Here is a 26,729-nt window from a genome sequence, read left to right on the forward strand (position 1 = left end):
AAAATGCCACGTGACCGACGGTTCTCGCAGTTTACCGCATTGCCATTTCGCGTCTCGCAATTTCCCAACACCCCCTTCAGGTCACATGTTTGTTTAAACAAGTTAATAAAAAGTCTAGTGATAATTTAAGCGCAATTTCCTTAATTAATTTTTTGTGACCGAACGAAAGGATATTTTTGAAAACTTTCTTCGGCAATATTGTTCTAAATTATGGCAGGAATCGATTGGTAAATGTTTCAAGCCGAGATATGGGCCAAAAACTGCATTTTTCGAGTTTTTATTTTGGCTTTTCCGGGAAATCCAGGAAGGAATTCCGGGAATTTTTTTGGCCCACAATCATCCTCGGAATTTGCTTAACATATTTGCTTTTGGAACTAGTCCTCGATATTGCTTCGTTGAGGAGGAGATACGACTTAAAGCTGCGGACACACATCGGACACACATCCATCCTTGACGTGTTAATAATCGCAATTGTCAGTATGGAAATTGCGCTAAAAATGTTCTGTAACAAGTTTCTCCAATTGCGGACGCTAAAGTATGCATGTTCTGTGAAGATGTTTACAGATAAAATTAACTTTTGGCGGGGTTTGTGTTCTAGAAACTTTTAGTATAGGCTACATGTCGGATGTGGGTTAAGGTTAGGGTTAGTGTAGGGCTTAGGCCTATATTATAACTATATACATTTTAATAATTTTATCAGTCATAGCCTCACCTACTCTGAACACAATAAAGCTAGGTCTAGAAATCTAGATCTAGACTATATGTAAGTGAAAATAGATCTAGATCTATATTTTAAAAAAAAAACTACTTCGTGACCTTCTTATTCATCTAGATCTAGATCTAATTATATTTCACTGCATTGTCTACTCTAACTAGATTCTATGCAAATATAGATCTATCTTTATCCAATATTTAAATGCTACTTTTATTTTATATTATTATGTATTTATTATCTACACGCGATTGAAATTTTATTACTATGACATGGTCGATGTTACTTATTGTCTTATTTCTTTTAGATCTAAATCTAGGTCTAGATATAGATCAAGATAGATCTGTATATTATGTAATAAGTTTGTTACTAACGGCCTAACCCTAATCCAATGGCAATGTAAACAAAAGTTCACAGTGCCTACTAGACCTAGTGTACACGTTAAAAAATAAACCAAACTAAAATTGACATAAATTATTAGATCTACATATGCTTGGTTATTTTGTTCCAACTTTGGACTAAAGTTTGCACGCCATTGGAAACGTGGAAGTAGTTTCGGCTAGATACTCGGTTAACTTTATTTCTGTGCGGAGTTAGCTTCCCCCACTAAATAAGTAAAGTCTGTGGAAATTGGTTCGCCTATCCTAGGCCTAAGCCTCTTGATCTAGAGTTAGGAAATTGTAATCGATTATCCAGGTCGGAAAATAGATCTAAGTGTTCATCAAATGGTAAATTTTATCCAGTTAAAAGTATTTCAGTGTGATAAAATCTAGGCTAGTTTAACAGTAGAAATTTAGAATTGTTAGACCTATGCCTAAATTATTTTCAAAATAGCACGTGATCAACTGACTCTGGCTGGCCTTCGAATTTAGAATAAGATTATTTTGTCGGTCGCCGCGCCACACACAACTCACTCGCTAATCAAAACCGAATCTTCTAACTCTAGATCTAGAATAGATCTCTAGACTTACTAGACTAGAGTTAGGCCTACAATCTATCTAGATCTAGATATCTACAATATCTATCTAGGTCTAGAGTCTAGATAGATGATGATAGTGATAGATCTAGAATTTGATCACAAGTCTAGACTCTAGAATGAATGATTAGTCTAGATCACTAGATCTAGTACTAGATCTAGTACTAGATCTAGAATCTAGATCTAGATCTAAATTCTAATAGATTTCTAGATGCTAACTAGATTTAGAATCTAGATCTAATTTAGATCTATTGAATATTGGGTAAAACCTTAGTCTAGCGTCTTAAATTCGGCCTAATCTGCCCTAAACTAGATCTAGTAATGTGTGGGAGAGGGAATTAATGAATTTTAATTTTAGGCTGTTTGGTTCGTCTGCTTTCGATTTCAATGTTTGTTTATAACTTTATAATCATATTATCCTCGTTTAGGAAGCACTTTCCAAAATGGCTTCAATATCCTGTCCCATGTAGATCTAGATCTAGTACTGAGTTGTTAAAAATGAGAATTTCATAGTTATCGCTTAACTGCAGTGGAAGTGACCCCTATATTTAAATATGTTAATGACGACTTATAAAATGCGCTCGTGACCTAATTATGTTCTTTGTCTTACCCGAGGCACTTGAGTAAAACTCTATCCTAATTAGCGCATTTTGAGCTCAATCATTTAAAAAAGGTAACTTATGCCCCAGCGAAATTAAAATGTCCTACAGACACTGTTCAACCTCTTATTGATCAAAATATAATACATTTAGGCCTACTTACTAACTGGATCGGCTTACTGTGTTTAACTTTGGCCTAACCTAACACTTAGGACGGCATCAAGGACGCTATTATTACATTTTCTAGCCTATAAAATTTTTTTTTTAGAAAACTAGGCGTAATTGAATTATCTTTTGTAAATTGTTGCTAATCCTATGCAGTTTTATTTCGAAAACTATGACTAATTAGGCGGATGATTATAGATACCTGTGTCCGCTAATAGAATTTTCTTTAAAAAGGGGTGTTGGGTTGTTAGTAGTATTGTAATCTCGACTAATTTTTGGGTTAGAAAATAGGGTTAGGCGTATGTTAGGGTTATAGACAGGGTTAGCATTGACATTAGCCAGCCATGTGTGTATTTAATTAACTACCAGTAGGCTAACCCCCTTTTTAAAGGAGATTCAATTACCGGAATAAACATTCTCTCAAAAAAAATTATCTATTTACATTAAACTAGTTAAATAAGAATCACAAGTGATTCAATTAACTAATTATATAGAACTAGACCGAATTAGGCCTATGTAAGCAGGGTTGGTACGCAGTCTGGAAAAAGTCTTGAATTTAGAAAAGTGAATTTCAGACTTAAAAAAAGTCTGGAAAATCGCTAGTTTTTGGGCTGGATTTTTTTAAAGTCTGGAAAAAGTCTGGAATCCAGTTTTAGAAACAAAACTCCTCCACTAAGTCCATATTTACTCAAATTTTTCCCCGCACTTTTGCACAAGTCTACACTGTGTTGTGACGTTTTTCGCTAGTTCGCAGAAAAAACAACATGCTCAGTTACTACGTCATTGGGAGAGGAGGGGAAGGAAGGGGAAGAGATATTTTGTGGCGCGACTGACCGTGTAAATGTGTTACGAGTATTTAAAATTGTCAGTTAATGGAAGAATAATCGCCCTCAGAATTGTTAGGCTCTCAATTTTACCCGCTATTTTTTATTGTTTTGAGTTTGCATGCAGGCAGTCATAACAAAAAATAATGGGAGGTGTGTGAATGGTAGTTTAGTTATAATTTATCTGTCTGTAAGGGGTTATCAATTTATGAAAATTTATGACGTCCAATAAAATTTCAGATTTTAGACCCGTCCCTATCCTCACGTGTTCACTTTCGTTGGATGTAATAATTAATATTATCATTTATAAGATTAATACTGCGTTCACTTTCGTTGGATGTAATAATTAATATTAGCATTTATAAGATTAGTACGTTGCAAGGCCTCCTAGGGTTCATACCTGTTTGCTTCAGTGGTCGCTTACCAAAGAGGTACTATTTTATTTAGCAGTCGTGCATAAATGACGTCACACTCCGGAAAGTCAGGAGGAGCGTTTCAGAAAGTTTGACGACACGCTCGTGCAATAATGTTTAAGGTAGCTACTAATACCGTGCTTTATTTACACGCTAAGATGGTTTTTAAAACACAAGCACAGTTGCCTTAATTTTACTTTCTACACGCAGGATACACGTTTAATGTTTGTTTTGGAATGTAAGTTGAGTGCAACTAGTGGACGTCAGCATGGAACAGAACCCATCGTGTCTTGTGTGTGTGGAAGGGGGGGGGAGGATACTGGTATTTTTTTTTATTGCAGACCCGTTTCTCAGCTATAAGCATAAACAGTGAATGGTGTGGTTAGCCTGCAGAATGTAGTTTTTTTTTTTGCTCCAATTTTTTCTTTACAAGTAGCCTATATTAGGCTACTCAACAAGAGCAGACCTAAATTAATACATTATTATTAGGCCTATTTAAAGTAATTTACTCTCACTATTATGCAATACCATTTTAATAATAGTTTAATTGAAAACATAAGCAATTAGATAATGAACAGATTACATAATTCTAATGTTGGAAACAAAATAGGTGCATCATTGTAATCAATTATTTTACTTATTAAAATTTTTAGGTGGAATGTAGTAGGCAAACCTAGAAAAGTGATTTTCTGTCAATTTGACTAGAGAAAGTTCAATATAAATATAAATGTAGCTCATTTGCCTAAAATAAATGTCAATTTAGTATAAGTAATTATAATGAGAGTACAAATGTTGCATAATTTTATAAATTATTCGCTAACACATTATCTGTATAATGTCTGGAATTTTTCAAAAAAAGTCTGGAATTTCACTTTCAAAAAGGTGTACGAACCCTGTGTAAGAATTTGATTTTATTACTAAATTCTAAAATTTACTCAATTTTCAATTTAAACATGACCACTAGGACTAAATCATAAAATAATAGACATCCATATTTAATCCATTAGGCACTAATTTTGAAGTTTTTAGTTTGTTTTAAACTAAATTACTTAATTTAATATTTATTGGCACTCACTGCCATGCATGACCCACCTCTCCATGACAACACTTGTTATATCACTCTTACATTTGAAGTAAAGTCAAACCACAAATCCAGTTTGACTTTTTATTTGGCTATACAGCAGAGTTCCTCACTAGTGATCACCAAATAGCAGTCATGTGGTTTAAAAAAAAAAAAATTTGGTTGTCATTCAAAAGCCATGTTTTATAAAATAAGTTGTTTGCGGTATTTGATTTTTTTTTCATAGATTGATAAACCTAATAGTTCTACAGACTCCAATTTATTTTGTACTCCCCGGGTGGATATTTAAAAAGTTCTATTATTTTTAATGGCACCAACTTTTAAATTTAGCCTTCATTCTCCAGAGCAAATTTTAAAATGCTTTTCTGGCATATTTAGCCCTGCCACCTATAGCATATTTTGCTTGTGGAAACAGTTTTAAAAGTAATTTTAAGGTATCTGGAACTAAGATGAAAATCGTCGAAAGTCATGCATCCGGTCTATACGCCATATTGTTGTTAGCAACCAGCCACGCCTCCGGGGTAGCGAGCAATACTAGTAAAAGTATTTATATTTTAAAAATGAGCATGTAGGCCTATTGCTAAGTATTGCTGGCTAACCTGGAGGCCAGACCGGTTGCTAACACAAATATGGCGTCATCACCGGACTCATGACTTCCAACAATTTTTTCATCTGGGATGCGCACTGTGACTTGGCTGACTTGCTAAGTGTTAACTGTTTTAAGGTTAACATATTTATTAAACAACATGGTCATTAAAAACCACCACAAAGCAGCATTTTTACTTCTCGAGGAATATCAAGTGGATAGTCTAGTTTCTTACGACTTAATCTTAAGTTATAACTTATATCTAGTAGATCTAAATGATCAAAACACCCAGCCTTTTAAAGTTACTAAGGGCCCAAAACACCAAGTTGACATTAGGTCATTTAGAGTGCAATGATAAGACCTTTTAAAAAGATCAGGGAAGTAATTTTTCAGTTTCAGCTGTGATTTTCCTCCTATAATTATTGTCTTGTTTCAGGTATACACAGATAAAAAGCAGATATACTGTATCATTAAAAAAATTAATGAAAAAGGCTTTTCAATAAATGTGTAAAGTTTTGTTTTACTTATTTTGTTTAGAATAGGATGATGCGTCGCCCACCAAGACCTCCAATGGGTCCTCCAGGAATGGGGCCACCTGGAATGGGCCCAATGCGTCCAAGAGGACCTCCACATTTAGGACCAAGGGGTCCACCAATTCCTGGCATTGGAATGCCACCATTGCCTGGCATGGGTCCACCTCCAGGTCCTGGTGTAATGGTCAGTAGTTGCACTAACTCAAATGATCCAGCTTCCATGGACTCTCGTTTGTTTGTTGGAAATCTAAATACAGTGGTATTAAACAAAGAAGCTATTGAAGGAATATTCAGTCGCTATGGTATGATAATGGGAATATCAATGCACAAGGGCTATGCATTTGTTCAGTTTAGTCATCCAGATGAAGCTAGGCGAGCAGGAGCAAGTGAGGATGGGAAACATTATGCTGGACAAGCAATAGGTAACGTGTATTAAAACCTTTTAGTCACAAAAACTGAGCCTAAATGATCATGTGAATACTTTCAGATTTGTGTTTAAATTTTTTAACCATGTAACCAGATTTTGTTTTCAGTTTTTTTTTTTTTTTAAAAAAAGGCTATTTTAGATAGGATTTAGTGAAAACTTCAATTTTTAACCTTCTCTTTCTCATTTTGTAAATCTCATATTTCATAATTTATGTAATCTTCTGGTTTTAGGGTTAGGGTTATTGCAATGTAGGAGAGATATTGTTTACAACTTCAGTCAAAAGCATAACAATAGTATTTAAACAGAAAAGTTAGCTTGCTAACCTGAAAGTCAGAAATTCTGTACTTTGGCTTGAGGCTGTGGGTTATTTACACCTATTGCCAGAACCTGAACATGCAATGCACTGTTATAAAGTAAGAACCTGGAAGAAATAAAACTGGTCTAGAGGCTGGCGGCATGAGTGTGGGAAAATGCTTGATTCATACATATCCTATTTTATTCTACCTCAGTTTAACATCACTTATGCTGGTCATGCCCATGTACAAGACATAGAATCATTGAAAAAAAAAACAGATCATCTCTCTAGATGGCCAAACAATGTGTTGCTTTAAATACAATATTTTCACAAACATGCCAGAAACAGTTGTACTTTGTTTTTAAAGAAAACCAGCAGATAATCCAGCTATTACTTAAATTGGCAACTTGTAATTAAAAACAATGTACGGTCAACTTTAGACATTGTGTTTTTTCGGTACCCTAATGAGACAAATGTACAGAAAAAAAGTATTGTAAAGACAGATAGCAATTCATTGAATAGAAATGATTCTTTTCATCACTTGGTTATACACCTCAACTGCTATTTTAGGTGTTATTAGTGATAGCAGAAATTTTATTCCTCACAAATTGTAAAATCAAAATTTAATTTAAATTGCATTTTGGGTCAAACTTTATCATTTTAGACTATTTAGTGGGGTTTAATTTATACCATAGATATTTTACTTGTAAGTAGATGTCTATTTTGTAGCATTTTTCTCTAATTAATTTTCTTCCCAAAATTCTTAACTTCACTATCTAAGAGCTAAGACAATAGATTTCATTGCAATAATTAAACTCTACACTGCAATTTACACTGTTTATTTCCAAAAAATTTTTTTTAACAAAGTAGCCAGAAATCTTTAAATAGAGAAATGTTGAATAGGTGTCCATAACTACTAAATAAAATGAGCAGCCTGCAGATTAGGTTAGGTAAAAATGCTGTTACAAATTTTTCAAACTATATATGAATTTCAATTGAAGAAGAAAAAATGTTCCTTCACAATCAGGTGCCACATCTACTTCATTTCAAATCGAGGCAAAAATTAAGATATATATATATATATATATATATATATATATATATATACATATATATATATATATATACATATATATATATATATATATATATACATATATATATATACACATATATATATACACATATATATATATACATATATATATATATATATATACATATATATATACATATACATATATATACATATATATATATACATATATATATATACATATATATATATATACATATACATATATATACATATATATATATACATATATACATATACATATACACTTTTTTAGAAACACATTGACATTGTAAGTTTTCATCAAGGAACTGGAATTTTCTTAAATTTGTTACCATACACTAACGTTACTAATTTTCAGTTACAAGACACATGACAGATTAAATTTCTGTTAAGGGGGTTATCAATAAATGACGTCACACTCAAAGGGGGGAGGGGGGGCCCGTAATTTTGTGCCGGTGTGTGATGAGGGGGGTTCAGGTGGTGTGACGTCACTTCTTGCATTATAAAAAAGCAATGCTAGAAAATGAGTTTTAGCCGTTTTTTCGCGTTTTAGAAAACGGTTTTGACATATTGTAATTGGGATTGAATCAAAGTACTCTATGTTGACAGAGTTCTGACAAGATTTTATAAAAATATCGATGTTTTAAGAAAAATTCGACAGCATTTTTGAGGGGGTGTTGTAGGCTGAGGTGTAAAGTCATTTTAAGGAGCCGGGGTCTGGGTTTTTGTGACGACGTGGGACGGAGGGGGTAAAAAATTGTCAAAAAGCGTGACGTCATTTATGGATGACCCCTTATTCATCAATATTTCCATTTCTGGAATGTAAGCTGGAAACATTTCGTCACATTTGAACAAGTTACAAAAACTCTGTTTTAAGTGAAGTTTTTATGAAACAAAATCGCCTGTAAAAATTTGATGTTTTATGTTGATCAAACCACACTTTTAAAATACATTCTCTCTGCTTCTTTATAACATCAGTATATTATCAAAGCAGAGTATAAATTTTGCACTTTATCTATTAGCACTTGTAACACAATTGACAAAACAATTTTGCTATGTCATTTTTTCCAGTTATATTTTTTTTCACAACAAAATGTAATGTTTTAACAAATATTCATAATGTTTTTTGCTACAAGATATTTTCCTCTCTACCTCTGACAAGATCCATGATGTATGTTAATTTAAAATGACTAATTTATATCTTGGTCTGGAGTATATTTTATTTTGTGATTAGGCTAAAAGTTCAAATATATTTCATATAGGTGATGTCTGGGATCATACACATTTTACACTAAGCTAAAGGGCCAAGGATTGTCTCATCATTTCGTTGCAGTTGTGTTAATATAGGTTAAGTGGTGGTAGAAATCAATGATATTTAATACTGCCTAGTGTTTTTATCTTGCGAAATGATTGGATGAGAAGGTTCACACAACTGGTTAACAGATTAACTACTAAGTAATTCTAGTGGAAAAGTTACCCGTGATTTTGTCTAAAGTTATGAGATCCTTATATTTTAATTTATGTTACTTAATATTTGTTGCACCATTATTTTGGGAGAAATGGATGTTCTAGTGTTAGGGTCATGGGAATCACCATTTTTTTTTTTTTTACATACTTATTACAGTAAAGCTGAACAATTCAAAGATGTGACTTTTCCAATTTTTAGCAAAAATCCAATTATTCTGTTTCAGCTGCTATTTCCTGCGCTAATTTCATCTTCTCATAATTATTCCCCCAATTAATAAAAAATAACCTGAAACGATTACAGTAGGTCTGGTGGTGCTATATTAAGATATAATGTCTGTCAAGATAGAGATTTTCTGATGTTCTCAGAATTTTTCAGAACGAAGTTGTTTTTTTTTTTTTTTTTTTGCCTCTCTTAAAATATTATATGAAAAGTACATCTCCCGAGCCTGGTTTCTTTACTATTAATATTGCATGTGCAGTAGTCTAACTTTATTCTAACTCACCCTCTGTTTTTAAAGCTATCCCATCTATCCTTTTAGTCTCTGTCTTCTATATTGTTTCGTAACCTCGAATTAATATTGAAATCATTGCAAAATGTGACTAAAAGGACTAGACTTAGCCGTTTTAAATAGTATTTCATTATTATATTTTTTAAGGAAATCATTTATTATCTCCTTTTTCGTGCATAATTATATAAAAGCTTGTTATAAAAACATTTTTTTCAGTACTTTAAAATATTTATTACAATAGAGTTGCTGAGTAAGATTAAAAACAACAGCACACTACATGAACTCGTAAAATGTGTATATAATAGCGTAGTAAATTGTACTTTATATAAGAAATTTTAATTAATTCTTTAAATATAAAACATCCAATTATGTCAGATTGTTTGGTTTTCACCCATTTGTCAAGTTTTGGGAAAAATAGGTTGGCTAGAGGAGGTCAAAATTTTGCTTGCCCGTTTCGACTCAGACAGACAGAGGAAGAAAGTTAAAGCTTATAAAAAAGAAACATTTTTAAGCCTGTGGTGTCCCCTTGCACAACCAACCATTCTGCATTACAAAAATTTAGTGTACGAGCCGACCCGCTGCGTATCATACGCCGCTATTTAGTTTTTTTTTTTCTACTTTTCAGTAATTTACAATTTGTGAATTCGACAGTACCAATGCTGCCATTGAAAATATTTGCTTAAAAACACTACCCCCCCCCCCCCCCCCCACGTGAAAGCAGCCTCCTCTTAGTTACCTCCTCCAAGTTTAAAATCGTTTCAAACTAAATTATCTGCCCCTAATAGCCGTCACCAAACCCGTCTCTATGATTGTAAAATGTAAACAGAGTGAACACCGCTCACCAGATCATGTGGGGTGGGGGTGGTAGTGATAGTGATAGAGAGGAAGAGAGGGGACTGCAAAGGCGCGCTTGCAGCTTTTTTTCTAACTGATCCCAGAAGATAATTATATATATAGATAGTAGACTAAAAATCAAAGGCTTTTTTTCTATAACACCATATCACCCCTCCCATTCCAGTATAGCAAGGAAATTTTTTCTTCTGTTATATTAAGTGTGCAATATGTGCATTATCCCTAATAATAAACTTCATTAGATAATTAGAGTATAATTGAAGTACAAAAGTAGTTTAAAGTAATTTTCTGGCCATTAAAATTGTCTACTTCCAACATTCTGCATAGCACATACTCTTATGGCATGTGTCAGTTTTTTATTATGACAGTTTCACATGAATATTATGATGTAATATTTTTTGGTATAACTATAGTGTCCTCAGTAACAAATTCTTTCAGTTGTAAATCAATTTTTTTTCTACAAAAATCTAGTTTCCAACTTAGTTTGCTGCTTAAGGTCTCTGTACTCAATGTTTGTGCCATGTCTCTTCCTGAGGCTTCTAGTCCAGTATTGATAATACTTTATTACAGGGATGTTCTTCTAAGAAAAGTGACTTCCTATGATGTATTATACCTAGTTTCATCTTAATCCTTTCTTTTAAACATTTTGTTTTTAACAAAACTAAGTAAACTATAAATAACATAAATATGCAAGAGATGTTGATTTCTGCTGAAATTATAGGTGTTAAAAAACTTGAGGAAATGGATAAATTTCTATAACGATGTTACATTTGGCAAACAATTGTTATAGACTTATATTTAAGTGATGTTTTTTATTAGCAAAATAAACATTCATCTTTACAATAATTTCATGCATTATGGTTTATTTAAAACTTGAAAGTTTTCATACATTTAACCTTAGAAATAATTTTTTAGTTTTACTTGATATGTATCTTCTGTATGTATCTTCTGGTTCAGCTTACTGGGCTCAGACACATTTTCTATGTGCATTTCTTGAAATATGCTGAGAAGGGGTGCAGATGTACCCCGTTATGTCTCATTTTCTTCCATTGCTTTTTTTCCTCATAATTCACACATCCAAAATTTCAGTTTTTTTTAAGTTGCAAATTATAAAACCAATTTGTTATCTAAAAGTGTATGTGTGACTTTTAAAATAATATCAAGTTAAATACATAAAATTTAAATATTAGTATTTAATCAGCAGTCAGTTAAAATTTGTCATTGTCGTTTACAGTGGCAGACAGCTTTAACAAAATAAATTTTTGTATCTTTTTTTTTTTCCCTCATAGTTTTCAATTCATACCATACTATTCACTTGTACTTACTTAAACATTTCATTCTTATTCTTTGGCGTAATGCATTTGCAGAATGATTTCTTATGCAGAAAAGTTCATTTTTGGTATTTTTTCCCGTGGTTATTACAAATGAGGAGAGCAGAACTTGTGATTTTGTGTAACTATTTTTATATTCTCATTTTTTTTACCCTACAGATCAAGAGAAGGGTATACTTTGTAACATATTAACTTTTTTTCAGTCTCACTTTTGGAGAATTTCACCCATGGAAGAATCTGTTGGCAATATTAAACTTAATTTTTTTTTGTCCTTGAAAAATCAAATCTGGCAAAGTGCATGCTGAGCTTTGCTTAATAATTTTTTTAAAAATTAAATTAATTTGGGATTTTTTTAGTTTGCTGAAATTGCTAAAACATTTTTCAAAATAAGATAAATTTTGAATACTTTTTTTTCTTAGAATAATTTAACTCGATGTTGAAATAAGTTTGATGAAACAAGATCTAGTTAATTTTTTATAAGACCATGCTGCTAATTTACCTCAAGGGATTAGAGGTTTTTTTCTATTGGTCACCCATTTTTCTACCCGTTTTTTAGATATCAATATAGTGTCTCAGCCTAAAAACAGAAATGCGCTCAAGCGCTCTGCTGGTGGAAGAACTGTTAATGATACGTAAGTAAATCTGTTTTTTTTTTTTGTTTTGTATTTTTTAAAAATAAGCCAACAGGTTTTTTAGTAAACTTTTCAAATAAAATACATTTTTTATGGTAAGGGTGGGAATTTTTAAATTGAAAATATTTAATAGTTTTTTGTTTTTTTTCCTAGGTATTACTTCTAAGCTTTATTACAATAATAAATTTTCGATTTTTACATTGAATACTTGGATATTTATTTTAAATATTTAATTAAAGTAAAATTTTCATAGTATTAAATGGTAAGTTTTTAAAATTCTATTTGTTGTTGTTGTGAAACTAAAAATAAGTAATAGCCCTATTTTAGATTAATGTCAAACTATATTAGGTTTTAAGCAGTAAATTTATGAATAAGAAAGATATTTGTACTTAAGAAAAAATATAAATTTTTGAATTATCATTTTTATTGCTTTAATTTTGTTTACATATTTCCCTCATTTGCAAAGAATGGTCTCTCTCCTCAAGTAGTATCAATTGCTTTAATATAGTTTAATAAATGGCGTAAGAAATAGTCTCAAGTATTTTTGTGTGAATGTAACTATTAGTTTCATTACATTGTAATAGCTTAGATTTTTCTATGCATACATTTCATTGTGAAATGTAAACCAAAAAAAAGTTAAACATTTTTGTCCTACCTTTAAGTTTTTTTGTCATCAATGCTGATCATTAAGTTTAAGCAACTTATTCAAGTTATTGTACGTAAAAGTAAAATTGCTTTCAAATTTTATTCTGATGGATGTACAGTTGTTTTTTAAACATTGTCAATGTTTTTAATTCTGTTTTTAAAGGCGTAACTTACATACAATATTGTGTTCTTGACTCAGTTCAATTACCAATGTCAAGTATTTTTTTGTATGCAAAATACCATTTTTAATAATGTTATTGTACATTTCTAAGCTGCTTTTATTTCAGACAAAAACTGTACAGTAGTTGTTTCATATGCCTTTATTTACTGTAGATTTATAATTTCTAGTTTAAATAATTTTAGTATGTTACAGCATCATCCATTTGTTAAATGAAGTGTATTCTTTTAAGGATGTCTGAAAGTTGCTTGTGTTGCTATTTATATTCTTTTTTCTAATCTCTAAGCACTTGGAAAAAATACTGGTTTTGGCAGATATTTAAAAGTCATTTACAAAAAATAATTATTCCATTTACTGTATGTATTCTCAGCAGTCCAGCTAAAAAATCGCGCACTGATAATCCAGGAACTAATCAGTCCTTGCAGAGAACACTTGTCACGCTGAGTGGAGCTACTGAATCAAATAAAAGAGTATGTATAACAATTCAGTTATTTAGTTATAACTGTTTGACAAGTAATATTATTGTGCTGTTATATAATGTTGTAGTGATAAGCTTTTATTTTCTCTAAAATATTGTGCATTTGTACATAATATTATAACTTTCCCCAAAAGTAATCAATAGAAAATTAAATATCTAGAGGTATGCATATGGTTTTTAATTTTACTGGTCAAGGGGCTAATCTATCTATATATATAAAAAGCTGTGGGTGTTTGTTTGTCTTTTATGCATTACTACACCTTTCATCCGATCAGCATGAAACGTCTGGAAGTTGTTGAGCATACTCCTTGGGAGGTTTCTGCTGGAAATTTTTTTTCAAATTCGCAGGGGTGGCGCCCCGCTAGTGGTGCCACTTTTCCGGGATATCCTGGATTTCCGGATTTGAGAATCATATTTTTTTCCCTTTCTGGATTTGCAAGATTTGAGTTTGAAAATTTCTGGGTTTGCAGTTTAATAAAAAATTAACATAGTGTTCAGCTTGAAAATTTTGGTAGTGTAGAAATCGTTTTTATCGTCAAGACTCCCACTAATGGCCCTTTCCGCCTTTTACACGTCGATAGTACAATATCCACTGCTGTGTAAACCTAGCATTATTGTAATTATTACGCAGTCTCTTTCGTGGCCTTTGTCTAATCGACATCATGGGGACGTTTCGGTCTCTGCGACCTTAGGTTGTCTTCTAGGTCTATCCTAACTTACCGTGACCTCTCAGTATAGTATAGTGGTGGGTCTAGATCTGTAACTATTAACCTACAAGATTTCCTAATGTCAATAGGCCTATTCATTATGTACGTTAAAAATTAATTAAATACAAATCGGCTGTATCAGACGGGTGAGGCTGTAGATGGAACTTTTCAATGTCATTCGTGGTGTGGCTGTCTGGCTATTTATTGTTATATGGGTTGCGGGTAAAATTTGCATTATTTACGTGACCTCATCAATGGGCTACCGCTAGGATGTGTAATAAAAATATGTCAAACCATAACAAGCTTACTATACTAGCATCGCCAGTCATCTTCTTTTAAGAAAAAGAACTGAAATATTTATTTTTTTTGTCTGGTATTGCTAAAAGAAAAGAAACATATATTTGAACTATTGAAGGACTATTTTATGTATGAAACAGAACTGTGCTGTTTTCACTCAACTTTATGGACACTTTTTACCACCTCTTTCCTGCTTCTTCAAGGTCGCGCAGACCACGCGAGCACAATTGTGTCTCACTGTCTAAGCAGTTCTACAAGCACTGTTTATCTAATTTTAACGTGGTCATTTTTAATAAGGGTCTACTACTAGATTTAAGAAAAAAATCTAGATCTGCATTGTTTTAGGTCATTAAACAAAATATGTATCTATTTTTTAGAAGCTCCTATCAGTAATTGAGATCAAGCATCTAATTATACACCATTAGTAATGCTAACAAATTGCATCAGTCACACTGATGTTTTTAGCACGTCAAATAATTTTTTATACATGTTAAAGAAAAAATCCCGTTGATTTGTGTCACTTTAGCGAATGACGTAATCTGCAACATTGTTCCAGGATGTGTTTGGTGCTCTGGGTTATCCTGTGAGATATATCGCGCGTATGTTAGTTTTAAGTAGCCAGCGGCCATGCATGGCGTCTCTGCGGTTGTGTAATTGGGGGCTTCTGCGTCCCTGACACATGGGCAGTCACCGAAGTGTGTTCTACCTCATTATTTCGCTGAGTGATTAACGTACACTCAAGGCCTCCAAGCGGTAGTGTAGGAAAACCCGTGTCACGATAAAAAATATGATCCAAGCGCAGACACAACTTAGTTTTAGAAAATAATGTCACACGTCAAAGAATATAGGATTGGTAACGTATTGATGAAACCCTTCTTATATATTTGGTCAGACTTTCTTCTATCCCCGCGGCATAGCTTGGGGACGGGTACGCTAGTTTATACATAAATGAAAGCATATGTCTGTGTGTCTTTTATCAGAGATGTGACGTATCCAAATTTTGGCAAATTTACAAGAAACAAATTTGGAAAAGTGTTATCTAATATAGTCAATCTATAAAGGGGAAATGTACATCTACCAAGCTCAATTTCTTTACATTTAATCTCTCATGCATGATAGTCTAGGTATAATTTATCTACCTGTAGTTTTAGTACACCTTCCATTTTGAAACTTAACATTTCCTGCTGCTTACTGTTTAATTTCAACCCCTCAAATTAATTTTTAATGGTTAGACGACCCTCCTTGTAGCAACAGTCTCTGATTTTTAAGCTGATGTGAACTCACTGTGACCCTGAGTAACAAATGCTCAATTGGCCTGCTGATTTCTAAACTAATGCAAACTAACATACTGTGTCGACTTTGAAATCTAAATAGGTATTAATGCAAAATTGTAATGCTTTAGGCATTTTTTTTTTCATCGAAACAAGTTTGAGTTTTAATAAAATAAATAATAAGTATTTTTTTTTTACCTTTTTAGTTTATGCTATAAGAAGTTATAAATTTTAAAAGTGTGTGCTCAAATATCTATATACATGATACATTTTGAAATAAGTTGAGTGATAGGAATTATGACTAGCTTCTATGCATGGGCATTCATCTGAAAATTCAAAACGTCTATTTTTGCTCAGGGAGAAAAAAGAAACTGCAGAGATAAAAAAAAAGGAGGGTGGTTTTGTGTCCAGGAAAAGTCAGAATATGTTCCATATACACATACATCAAGCATTTTAAAAAAAAGATCCCGGTTACTCTAAAATATTGAATAAAGTAGATTCATTTTTAAATACATATGCTTTGATAAATATTTTACAAAAGCATATATTTATATCATGAAAGAGATTGATTGGTAATTTCATCACACTTAGAAAGAATAATGTCACATCTTTCTTGGTCGTATTTCTAGAAATTATCCGAAACAGCAACGTAAACTGTTAACTGTGTCACACTAACTAAAAGTATATTTTGTTGTAGATGGCAGCCAATAATGCAGTTAAGCGTGCTTTGGCTACAGTAACTAAGAAGACAGTAACAAAATCCCCTGCCATTGTCAGACCTACATCATCATCCAGCAAAACTAGTGCAGGAAAACCATCAGACATTGCTAACAAACCTGTTGCTGTTAAAACTACATGTAAGTTTTTTTTAATTTGGGTTTGCTTATTAAACATTAGACTATACATGCAAGCCTAATATTGTCATTCTTCCCTTTTTCATTTTGCAAAATGGATATATATCTTTTTCATAGGTAACTGATGTAACCAAATACGGCTGCATACTTTTACTATTTGTGCTGTAATTTTAAAATTTTGATGCCCCGAGTTATGGTGAATGATTGTGATTATCAATACGGCTTTTTAAAAGCATTGAAAAATGAATTTTAAAAAGACATTACATAATCATTTTTGTGGAGAATAGGGATGCAAGCACAGCTCAATTGTTTCGGACAATTTCTTCATGTTGGGTCCACAGCTTTTTGTGATCTTTTCCAAGTTCATTTTGATCCTCCTACTTTCCTTGGGTATTCCAAGCTAATAACTCTCTGGTAATGTTTGTTGGTTTATGCAAGGTGTGTCCACTACATCCCCATTTCTCCTTTTGTATTCCATTGCCAATGGGGTTTCGCCCAGTTTTTTCTTTGATAGTTTGGTGTTGGTAATTTTCTCCGGCAACCTGATGTTCAAAATGTGCGACTATTACAGTTGTCTTTGGAAAGCATAGCCAGTGCTCTTAACATCCACATTATGCGAGGGTGCTGATGTGGCTTTTGATGGCCTCATCTATTCCCTAATCCTTGCTAACTACACTTCCTAGACATGTGAAGCAATTGGCCTCTAAAAATGTCATTTTTTGCTGCTCAGGTGGAAGCTCCATCTTACCCTAATCAGGCTATGGTGATAGAAGCAAATAGTGGGTTTACTTTGTTTGTATCGGCTTCTACTTCTTTACAACCCAGCAAAAGTTTGTGCTGATCAATTTGTTTATTTTTCAAAATCATTTGACTTTTTGAGAAGTTATTAAACCTTTAATTCACTTTTTGGTGAACATATGAGGGACCAAAGTTTATAAGCTTTTTCCTAAATAAGTATAATATTTAACAACGCATAATAAAACATGATTGTTCTAACAGAAATGTTGGATGTCAATTATTATATCCAGTCTTTTACTAAAAAAAAAAAATTAAATACTCGCAATTTTTTATATTTTTATTTATGCAAATGACAAAGATTTGGCAATATTCTTTAAAATGTATCTAAAAACATTTCTATACATGACAGTTTATTTGACACAACTTTAATGAGCTTGAATCTTAATACATCTTTTTCATTAAATATTTAATAGGGCCAGATGTTCTTATCTGTGGCATTTGTAAACTTCAATTCACAAGTCTCCACAATCTTGCTCAGCACAAGAAAATACCATGCCAGTTACGTGTAAGCACACAAGTTAAAGAAGAGTCATCCCATAACTCAGGTAGTGTAATTGTTGACATTTAGAATCTTAACTTGTTATGTAAGACAGCTTTTTCTTAAACTCTTTACAGCTGAAATGACACTCCCAGCATCCGATTTTTTTTTTGCCATATTGCTTTTAATTGTATATTTGGGCACAATACCACCAGCTTTTTATAAATAGAGCTAATTTTTTTACTTTCTCGTATATACAAAGTATAGAGAAAGTCTTGTAATCATGCAAAAAAAAAATCGAGATTTTTACAAATCTTGACGTTTTACACCTCACTGATATGGAAAAACATAATTTTACAATCTTGTCCATATGTGTGTGTCTGTGTGTGTAAACACAATAACTTGAGTACCGTTACAGCTAGGCTTTTGAAATTTCATATATAAGTATTTTATCAAAATCGTAGATCCTGATCAACTTTTGAGCGATTTCCGATAACCGGAAGTGGTACTTTTTCTACTTTGAATTTTTCAAAAGCCTATAACTTGAGTACTATTTCAGATAGATAAATGAAATTTCACATGTAAGTAAAAGATCTAATTCTCTACCTTCTGTCAAATTTTGAGTAATTTCTGTTGACCGGAAGTACTAATTTACGCTTTTTCCGATTTCTCAAAAAACGCATATAAATTTATAAACTAATAATATTGCACACTATTATGAACATCTTTATTTGGCGTTCACTTGGTGCGCAATAGTTTTTTCTATGAGATTCTATTCTATTTTTAAACGTTTAAGTAATTAAATGCCATGTCTATATTCCGAGTTACCATCCCACGTAGTGTTATATAAGAATATTCGAGAAAGTTTAGGGGAGATCACTCCCGGTTTATTTTGCTAGCAATAATTTTGTGGGATTAGTTTTTGCTATCATGTCAAAGTAATTTAAATATGCAAATTGCAACGTTATTTGAATGCTTATTTTAATATTTTTAATAATGGCCTGTAATTATTACAAAAGCCAGGATTTCAATTGATTTCCATTGATTTTTACTTTTTTCTTCAAATAAAAGTTGTAGGATTTTACTTCAAAAGAGGTATTTTAATATCATTTTGGTAAAAAAAAAATTAAATGGTGTTAAATGAACATGTTTAGTTATAGATATTTTTATTCTCCTTAAATGATCAAAATGATCAGCTGACAGGGAATAATTGGAATATGCATTTTTATAACAAGAATATTGAGTATAAGTTAGAAGATATTGTTGATGTAAGTTTACTTTTGGATTTTAATTCATTAGTTTTCAGTAAAATCTAACATCAAAATTTGCCGGGGTCTGTTTCTCCGACACTGTGTCCAGTGCTAATACTAATAAAAATAGAGTCCTTACTTATCTAATGTTTATTGTTAGTTATGTAAATTGATACAGGTTTTGGAACATATGAGAAATAAATGAATTTTTCATTAAAGCTTTAGCCAAAAGAAAGTAGAGCTTTGTAAAGCTGTAAAATTTTGATTTCAGTGCCAAAAAATGTAAGCTGGAGCTTTAAAAATAAATGCATTGAAATGAGGAATGAATACCGAAATAAATGTTCTTTTGGGGATTATTAATCAGAAATTAGATACAAATAAGATAAGCTTAAATTCAGAAGTATTTGGATCTAGATGAAGGCTAGATATTAGGTATATTAGCTATTGTACTGAATTGTAAATCCTCACTAATTACAGAAAAAACTATACCACAAACACAAGATTTCGCTCAACTTATATTGATACTAAATTTGTGTGTCTAGCTTCAATTGGAGCTAAGACTTGGCGGTATAAAAATTTGTAGGCAGTTGAGACATGTGCCGTTCATGCCAAAGTTATGCTAGCAAAAAATTTGAGTAGTGTCTAAGTTGGATAACTGCGTAATTACAGAATTATACCACAATATATATGACAAATCAAACCTAGAGAGAGAAAAAAGTTATCAACGCCTTTTTAAAAAGACTTTTGGGTGTTATATAATTGTATTATAAAGGGTTGACCAGAAATACAGTAGACTAAGAAAAATAATAATTTTCTTTGACATCTTTTAAAGTTTGAGGGAAAACCAGTTAACTTTGAATTGATTGGTTTCGATTGTTAAGATTGTTGATTTAAATATTAAGATTTCTAAGGCCATAAAACAGGTCATGTAGACTTGAAGAGCTCAAATTGATAATTTAGCAGGCTATCTCTTATGATTAGCTCAATTAAGGATAGGCACCACGAACAGAATTTTTTTTTTATTTAACACATTTCTGGGTGTTTAATAAGTTCATATGTTTATAGTTGTTAAACTATAGACAAAAATAATATATAGACGTCAATAGCTGTACTGGTTGCCTTGAAAACTGGGAAAAGGTGTGGAAACTAACACCTTTTTTACGTAAATTAGGGGGTGGTGCTACATAAATATCAATACTTCCTAAAGTATTGTAGTAAACTTAATGTACAAAAGTAGTTTTGTAGATGGTATAATGCTGAATGCACGTGGAATGTTTTAGTCTTGTATGACAAAGGGTTCCAAAGCCTTAGCAATTTGAATGTTGAATTTTGAGTAAAAATGCAAAGTTTAGAAAATGTGAAAAGAAGAGCGGAAGAAGGTACAATGCATTTTCTCTTATAGAAAACAGAAAAAAAACGTCTGTGTGGAAGAACAATTTGACTAATAAAATACACTTTGATTTATGTTGTAAGTTTTAGACAGATTTTTCTATGTAAGCAGAAAATATTATACAACAGGTAATGAATTTATGACTATTAAGTATTACACACCCTATCAATCTAGCGGTAACCCTAACCCTATAGCCTAAAATTAGGAATAAGCTAATATAAAGTGAATTATGCAAATTTTTCACACGCTGAAAACGCACACAAAAAATTACATTTTTAGATCTAATTAACATTCTAAATCTAGTAATTATACAGTTAAAATTGTGCAAATATTTAATAATTATTGAATTATTAATAAGTTACTACAAAATGGCACAAAAATCAATCTTTGATAACATGATTGGTAGGATTAAGATGACATTTTAAAGATAGAATAGAGAGCTAACATTATGCATTTTAAAATTAGAACAGGCACATCTAGGCGTATATGAATGTAAAGGGTTAAATTCTAAATCCAGTTGTCCTGGTGGTATACTAAAAATTCTGTAAGAATTGTGTAGACATTATCTTTTTCTTCTTTAACATGTAACAGCTACTGGAGAACCAGCCATTCTTATGTGTGCTACTTGTGACACCCAGTTCAATACTGCTTGGGCCCTCTGTTTGCATTGTACAGAAGAACACAAAATTAGCATATACAAAAAAGAAGTAAGAACATTTGTTTCTAGTAGCAGTTAGTTGTTTTTCTTTTTTTTTTTTTTAATGAATGCCTAGAATTTACTATACATATGCTCATACAGCTGTTTCATGTTTCTTTTTTACTTTCTCGTATAGAGAAAGTCTTGTAATCGTGCAAAAAAAAAAAATCGAGATTTTTACAAATCTCGACGTTTTACACCTCACTGATACGGAAAAACATAATTTTGCAATCTTGTCCGTATGTCTGTGTCTGTCTGTCTGTCTGTCTGTCTGTCTGTCTGTCTGTCTGTCTGTCTGTGTGTAAACACGATAACTTGAGTACCGTTACAGCTAGGTTGATGAAATTTCATATATAAGTATTTTATCAAAATCATAGATCCTGATCAACTTTTGAGCGATTTCCGATAACCGGAAGTGGTACTTTTTCTACTTTGAATTTTTCAAAAGCCTATAACTTGAGTACTTTTTCAGGTAGATAAATGAAATTTCACATGTAAGTAAAAGATCTAATTCTCTGCCTTCCGTCAAATTTTGAGTAATTTCCGTTGACCGGAAGTACTAATTTACGCTATTTTCGATTTCTCAAAAAACGCATGTAAATTTATAAAGTACTAATAATATTGCGCACTATTATGCACATTTTGTTTTGGCGTTCGCTTGGTGCGCAATTCATTTTTCTACGAAATTCTATTCTATTTTTAAAAATAATTTAAAACCATGTCTATATTCCGAGTTAAAGAAGAATATTCGAGAAAGTTTAGGGGAGATCACTCCCGGTTTATTTTTTCTTTGTTTACCAGCATCAAAACCATGCTTAGGCATCACTCATTTAACAGTCCACAAACAATAGAAATTTTTAAATTGTAAATATATACGAGTGCTTTATTTAATTTTGTTTTTTCCATATCAACAAAAACCAATGTTTTGACAATTTTTTTTTAAATCGAAAAAAAACATAAAATTTTTCTGTAGTCCTGCATAGAATTATATTACGTTCTAACGCCACTTTGGGTTCATGACCCCATTTCTTTTTCTTCATAGTTTGCTTACTACAGAGGTACTATTTTTTTAACTTTGTTTTTTTTTTATATAAAAAAACACAAGTACATATTGCATGCCTGTTGAGTAAGATGTCGCCTAAGATTTTAAAATTCATTATTGTTCACCATGACTTAAAAATTAAAAACTACATTTATTTACCTTTAATTTGATACCAATTTTAATTATCAAATTAGAAAACGATTTGTGAAATAAGGTGTTTGTTTTTAAATGGCTATGATGATATGACTGATACAGTGGGTTAGTTTTTAAGGAGTGTTGTTGTGACATGATTGACGGTTCACTGACGTTTAGCAGAAATGTGTAGTCTGCTAGATTTCTTCCCATTCAAATACACGGTGGGCAAAACAAGCAGTCTTAGTTAGCTGTTGTCTCGATCAAGTTATTTTTTTTTGGATGTTTTATTTTTATCCTTCTTGATTTTTTAAAAATTAATGAAATAATTTTAGTAGGACGCAATATATAATTTTCTATTGTTTAGACTATTTTTGAGTGTTTACAACATTAAATAAAGCAATGCAAGTTTTGCTTACTTTTATTAAGTTCTGCTCAATATTCTCAGCGATTAATACAAAAAAAGGTACAGAAGGCAAGTTTGCATCAAACACTAATCGTCCATTGTTAAATTTTGATCAGTATTGTTGAATAATAAGCAAAATTCAAGATTTTAAGTATATATTTCTGAAATAACCATGAAACATTGTTATAAAATGGAATCACAGTATTGGTGTTTTTGTCAGCCATCATTACCATGTCGGCTGTAAAAAAAAAATTAGGTTAAGATTCAGTCTACTGTTGAATGATACATTTATGTGAATTTTCCGAAGTTTAGCAGAAATCTAATTTTTCCGTTTCTGCTGCAATTTTCCTCTACCAATTTCTCCTCATTTTTCCGCCTATTTTCTATTTTGGCCAACTTTTAAAAATTAGAAAAAAAAACAGAAATGACATTTACCGAAACAGCCCAAACACGGATTCCACATTTTTAATAGGATGGTTGCGTTGGGGCTCACTGTGCTAGAATAAAATTACATTTCTAAGGATTTCCTGAATGCACATTTCTTAATCCCTATTTTCTGCTATTTTCAGTTAAATATTTATCAAATATACAGAAAAAAGTAATGTAAAATGTTGCCTTTTTAAAAAATAAGAACATCTCCCCAGCCTGGTTTCTTTACCATTTATCTTGCATATGTGTTAGTCTAACTATAACCAAATTTATGTACTGGTATTTTAACTCACCCTCTGTTTTTAAAGCTCCTAAAATCTACAGTTTTTCTTGCTTCTGTTTTATTTCACTACATCAAATTAATATTGAAAGTATTGCAAAGGGTAAATATGATAACTAGACTAACCCGCCCCTCCTTGTAATAACGGTGACTCTTGCGACTTCACCATAACCCCAAGTACGTGTTTGGTACTGCTTGTTTGGGGAAAGATAAAAAGGATGTCACAGCCTTTCTCAAATAGCCATGTTACTCCTATGACAAATGCACTATAGGCCTCTTGACTTAAAAACTAATGTGAACTCACCGTTGATGAAAACAAACAGAAGTATAAATAACCATGTGGCTTAACTATCAAGATGGTTCAAAACTTGGTTCATATGTTTTTACAAGTATTAATTTTCTAATTGCAGCTAATATGGTCTTCATTTTTCATGAACTAAACTTTCAAAATACAATTGATCTTAATCTAGGGTTTTTACAGTCAAAGACTTGTATTTTCACCATGCTCATCTTTAAAAACATACAACTTTTATTATAGGGAATAATTGAAAACAAGAATACAACACATTGCAGTTAAAATTAAAGTTACATTGTAATATTTAATTTTTTAAAAGTTGTTTATAAGGTAAACATTAAATTGCAATCACATAAGACATACATTGTTATTTTAGAGTAACATAAGCCTCTATTGTTTCAAATATTAGCTTTATTAAACAATGAATTAGTACAATAATGGCGTGAAACTGCTTAAATTTTAATAAAGCATTGAGTTTTGTCCATGATCTGTTTATATTCCTTTTGATAGTTTGCCTATAGATCCAAGTATTTTGATGTTAAATTTAATAAATGGTTTCCCATCTTCCCCACTCAGTCCACACATGGGGATTTGAGCAATAGATGTCACCTTATATTTCTAATTGATGCCTGTTTAATGACTGCTTCAATGCTAGGAAATCATCAGTAAATGACTGCATAGAATATAAATTTAAAAAAATTCTGTTTAAAATGAATTTTTAACTTCTTTTTCTGTTTAAAATGAATTTTTAACTTTTTTCTGTTTAAAATGAATTTTTAACTTTTTTCTAATATGTTTATCTTTTTTTCTCTTGTAGGAAGATACAAACCCTAAGCAAAAGGATATTGAAGAAGAAGTGAGCTTTTATACCTAATATTTATGTTGATTACCAATTATTTTAATTTCAACTAAACCCTGTTTTATTTCTAACGTGGTCTGCAGAAACGGCTAATTGCTCTTCTACCTACTTTCTTCCTTCAAAAAAAATTTAATTCATACACACATTTTAGTTTTCTACCCTAATTGTAGGACATTAAGTGACCAAACATTCCCCACTAAACTACACCTACAAATCAATGATTTAAAAAAAACAATTTGAACTCGCAACAATTAATTTCCTGTCAATATTATACTAACCCCGGAGATAAGCCGGTTATGTAATCAAAGGACACTTTTTTTTAAATAGCATCATTAGATTCGACATTGAAAAATCGATTATGTAGCATAAATTGAGCCAGTTGATGAAGTCTATTTGCGTTATACCACTTTATTGAAGAACTTTTAAAAGTTTGGTCCATTCCGTCCTAATATTTTTCCTCATACAGTATAAAGACCAACTCTATTGCATCATGTCATAAGTTAAGCTTCAAATATTTTCTTCATTAACATCTCACTTGAAGCTCCCACAGAAAATGAAGCTCCAGCAATTTAAGCTGTTGTAAAATACTGTGTTCATCAACCTCTTGCCTTACATCAGAATCTTTAATTGTCATAAATCTTAACCCCTAGCCCTTAGGGTGGTAGCATATATGTTTTCCATAGCCTTTGTCCAACTAAGAATAATTGGCTATTTGGTTTGGGCACCAAATTATACTCTCTAACACCTGAAAACGATATTTCTTTGTGAAACATTGAAAAGTTTCACAGATTCAGTTTTGCCTCTGCTTTTCATAAACGTCACTAACAAGGCTTTAAAGTTTTGTTTTCCTTACTATATTAAGTACTAAGTTTAGTAAAGTTTAACTTGTCTCAGTGAGTGGCAAAACTTGGCAGATGTATTGGTTTGAATTTGAACTAAATTCCTTAGTCCTCCCTTAAGCTATCTTACCCCTGCGTTTCATTCACCTGTTGCAGCTACAGTACTGTTTGAAAATGCAGGTCAAAGCTCCATGAAAGAGTACAAATTACTTCATTTTCCTGACAAACTTGACTATTATGTCGGCATCCCATTAGCCTGTTGTATCACATTAGAGCTCTCCTAGATTCAGTAACATGAATGGGATTTCCCCTGACCACCCAGCCCTGACCACCTTTAAACTGTGTCACCTTGTTACCCACCCCACAATGTCAAAAGGAAGGTATTTACTAAGAAATGTATGAGGGGTGGTCCATCACTGTACTCACATATACCCGTGTATATAAATGTATATTAATATGTATACATTCACATATTCATATATATGTATAATATTGAAAGGATGCAATTGTATGGCTATACTTATGCTGTAATTTGAATTAACAACATCCTGTTAATATTCCACAGGTTCAAGTAGATACAGAAGGCAGCAAGACTAAAGAATCAGCAAAGTAAAGCTTATTGTGGACTTGCACCAACTAAATGACTATCTTATATATTATATACATTTTAAAGGCTTAGACTGGTGGTTTGGGCAGGGGGGGGGGGGGGTTGATATATGTTTAATGTTTTTAAACTTAGTTGAATAAAACCTACATTTATGTCTTTTAAAATGTGTTCAAAACTGTGTGTTGGTTTATTTGTTACTATTCCATTAATTTAAGAGATATGTCAAACCAATGTTTAAGAACCTATCCCAGAGCTTTTATGAAAAATGCTAAATGTCAAGAACTAAGATTGTGGTTATCAAATTAATTTATCATAGT

The 26,729-nt window shown here is 31.8% G+C and overlaps 1 protein-coding gene across 4 annotated transcripts; it reads left to right on the forward strand.

Annotated features, from left to right (window-relative positions):
• The first annotated feature begins 1,307 nt into the window (after positions 1–1,307).
• Positions 1,308–26,522, forward strand: LOC131927230 (uncharacterized). Of its 4 annotated transcripts, none has more exons than XM_059282989.1 (10): positions 1,308–1,440; positions 3,724–3,811; positions 5,894–6,311; positions 12,405–12,480; positions 13,674–13,773; positions 16,754–16,913; positions 18,122–18,253; positions 21,418–21,533; positions 24,925–24,963; positions 26,371–26,522. In XM_059282989.1, the coding sequence occupies exons 2-10, from the start codon at positions 3,803–3,805 to the stop codon at positions 26,416–26,418; spliced, it is 1,098 nt and encodes a 365-aa protein (XP_059138972.1). In that variant the 5' UTR covers positions 1,308–1,440; positions 3,724–3,802; the 3' UTR covers positions 26,419–26,522. The 4 variants fall into 4 exon arrangements, with proteins under 4 accessions (XP_059138972.1, XP_059138973.1, XP_059138974.1 ...); XM_059282990.1 differs by having other exon boundaries at positions 13,677–13,773; XM_059282991.1 differs by lacking the exon at positions 3,724–3,811.
• Positions 26,523–26,729: the final 207 nt, after the last annotated feature.

The sequence above is a fragment of the Physella acuta genome, unplaced genomic scaffold (genome assembly GCF_028476545.2).
Source record: "Physella acuta isolate Inbredline_101_S28 unplaced genomic scaffold, ASM2847654v3 ptg001384l, whole genome shotgun sequence".
Taxonomy (NCBI): domain Eukaryota; kingdom Metazoa; phylum Mollusca; class Gastropoda; family Physidae; genus Physella; species Physella acuta.